The following is a 2105-nucleotide window of genomic DNA, read 5'->3' on the forward strand; positions in this document are numbered from 1 at the left end:
GAATTTCATCCAACACAAGTCTCTAAATTTTTTGTTTAAAGATATGGCCTAAACGCTTATGCCATAAGGTGGCTGAATTCTCATTCAACTTTCATTTTGTACCACGTGAACTTATTTGCAGTATTTCATTATAGGAACTAACAACATCAAGCATGTAAAGATTATCAATTAAAGAACCAGAACCAACCATATTTGAATTTTGGTAGAGACTAACTTTATTATTTCCAAATGAACAAGAAAATCCAAATTTGTCCAAACTAGAAATAGAAATCAAATTCCGTCTAAAGAGACGGTACAACAAAAGTCTCAAATAAATCCAAATAAAATCCAGTTTTTAACTGTAATCTAAAAGTTCCAATAGCTTCCACTGCAACCTTCTTGCCATCACCCACAAAGAAGAACCTTTCATCATCACTTGGTGGTCGATTCCACAGGCAACCCTGCATAGTCATACTTATGTGAATAGTAGCACCAAAATCTACCCACCAAGTATCTTTAGGTACAAAAGCCAAATTAACTTCAGAACAAAGAAATTTATATTTCTTCACACGCCATGTGGCATACTTGGGACACTCTTTCTTCATGTGTCCTGACTTCTTGCAGAAGTAACAGGTAAATTCCTCATCCTTCTTTTGTTTCTTTTGCTAAGAAGTCCCTTCCGCAACACCCTTAGTCTTCTTCCTTTTCTTATTCTGAGAGATCGAATTCAAGTGAGCACTTTCAGTCCTATCTCTCTACAGCCTCTCCTCCTCTTGCACACAGTGAGATATAAGCTCATTGAGGGACCATTTGTCCTTCTGAGTGTTATAGCTCACTTTAAATTGCCCAAAGTGTGCAGGAAGCGAGATCAAAACCAAGTGCACGAGCAAGTCTTCACCAAGCTCTAACTTAAGTGACTTGAGTTTTGATGCGAGATTGGACATCTCTATAATGCACTCCCTTATGTTCCATTTGCCTTTATACTTTATGGAGACTACTTTAGCGAAAAGGTTACTCGTCTCCCCTTTTTCATTTTTGGCAAAGTATTGCTCAATTTCCTCAAGGAATTTCCTTGCACTTTGACCCTCAGAAATAGAGCCCCAAAACGCCTCTGGAATAGAGCGCTTCATGATCATAAGACACATTTGGTTAGACCGATCCCACTTCAATTTTTACCTCATTAGAGGTTTCCGGAGTGGAAATTGGTCGTTTTGTCCTCAGTGCCAAGTCCAAATCCATACAACCTAGAACAATTTCTACGGCTTCCTTCCAGACCTTAAAATTTGCCCCATTTAGCATTGGTATAGAATTCACTTGGGCAGTAACATTTGCAGCACTGACAATATTAACTAAAGAGAGAACAAAAACTAATAACATGTTCACAAATAATCAAGCAAGTCATATAAAGTATATATAACAAGACATGCAAATATTTCCCATAACAGATTCATCACAAGATACCCAACACAACATTAATTCTAGTCTTCGGACAGAGAAATTAATTTGTAATTGATACTCTCAACGCAATGATCAAATATTGACAATCAGTTCTGTCAAATAATAGTCTTTCTTTGGAATGACTATTATTCTCATGAAAAAAAACTTCATAATTGTCACATATTTATCATCGCAGGTATGTTATTATTTGGCCAAATTGTGTCTTCCTTTGGGTTGAACACAATTCGCATAAATAATTTCATACTAATATCCATGCAATTTAATTAAATCAATTTACACAATAGAGGTTACTTTGGAAACATAATGGTTCAATCAATTTAATTAAAATTACCAGACACGCAAATAAATGGAAAGGATCCATAAAGGTTAAATTTGTACTCAATTATGATAGCAGTAAATATTTGAAAACAACATCATGGTAAACTAATTATGCATCCCAAACAAACATACCACGGTACTATCACAAATTTATACTAACCACAAGAATATCATAAACTATCAGCCTATCACCAATTCATGAAGGAAAAAAAGTTAGCAAAAAAACAATAAATTATTCATATAAGACAAAAGACCATTGCCTTATTACTGATTCATATAAACAATATATATATATATATATATATATATATATATATATATGAAATTGTGCCATGTACAAAACATCATGA

The 2105-nt window shown here is 34.2% G+C and overlaps 1 protein-coding gene across 1 annotated transcript; it reads right to left on the minus strand.

The window, feature by feature from the left end:
- Positions 1-734: 734 nt before the first annotated feature.
- On the minus strand, positions 735-1109 carry LOC113001195 (uncharacterized). Its single transcript, XM_026127999.1, has one exon. The coding sequence runs from the start codon at positions 1107-1109 to the stop codon at positions 735-737; it is 375 nt and encodes a 124-aa protein (XP_025983784.1).
- Between the last annotated feature and the right edge of the window lie 996 nt (positions 1110-2105).

The sequence above is a fragment of the Glycine max genome, chromosome 3, assembly GCF_000004515.6.
Source record: "Glycine max cultivar Williams 82 chromosome 3, Glycine_max_v4.0, whole genome shotgun sequence".
NCBI classification, from domain to species: Eukaryota; Viridiplantae; Streptophyta; class Magnoliopsida; order Fabales; family Fabaceae; genus Glycine; species Glycine max.

Bases quoted from the DNA above. Each gene is read 5' to 3' on its own strand.
- LOC113001195 (XM_026127999.1), bottom strand. From the start codon at position 1,109: ATGAAGCGCTCTATTCCAGAGGCGTTTTGGGGCTCTATTTCTGAGGGT.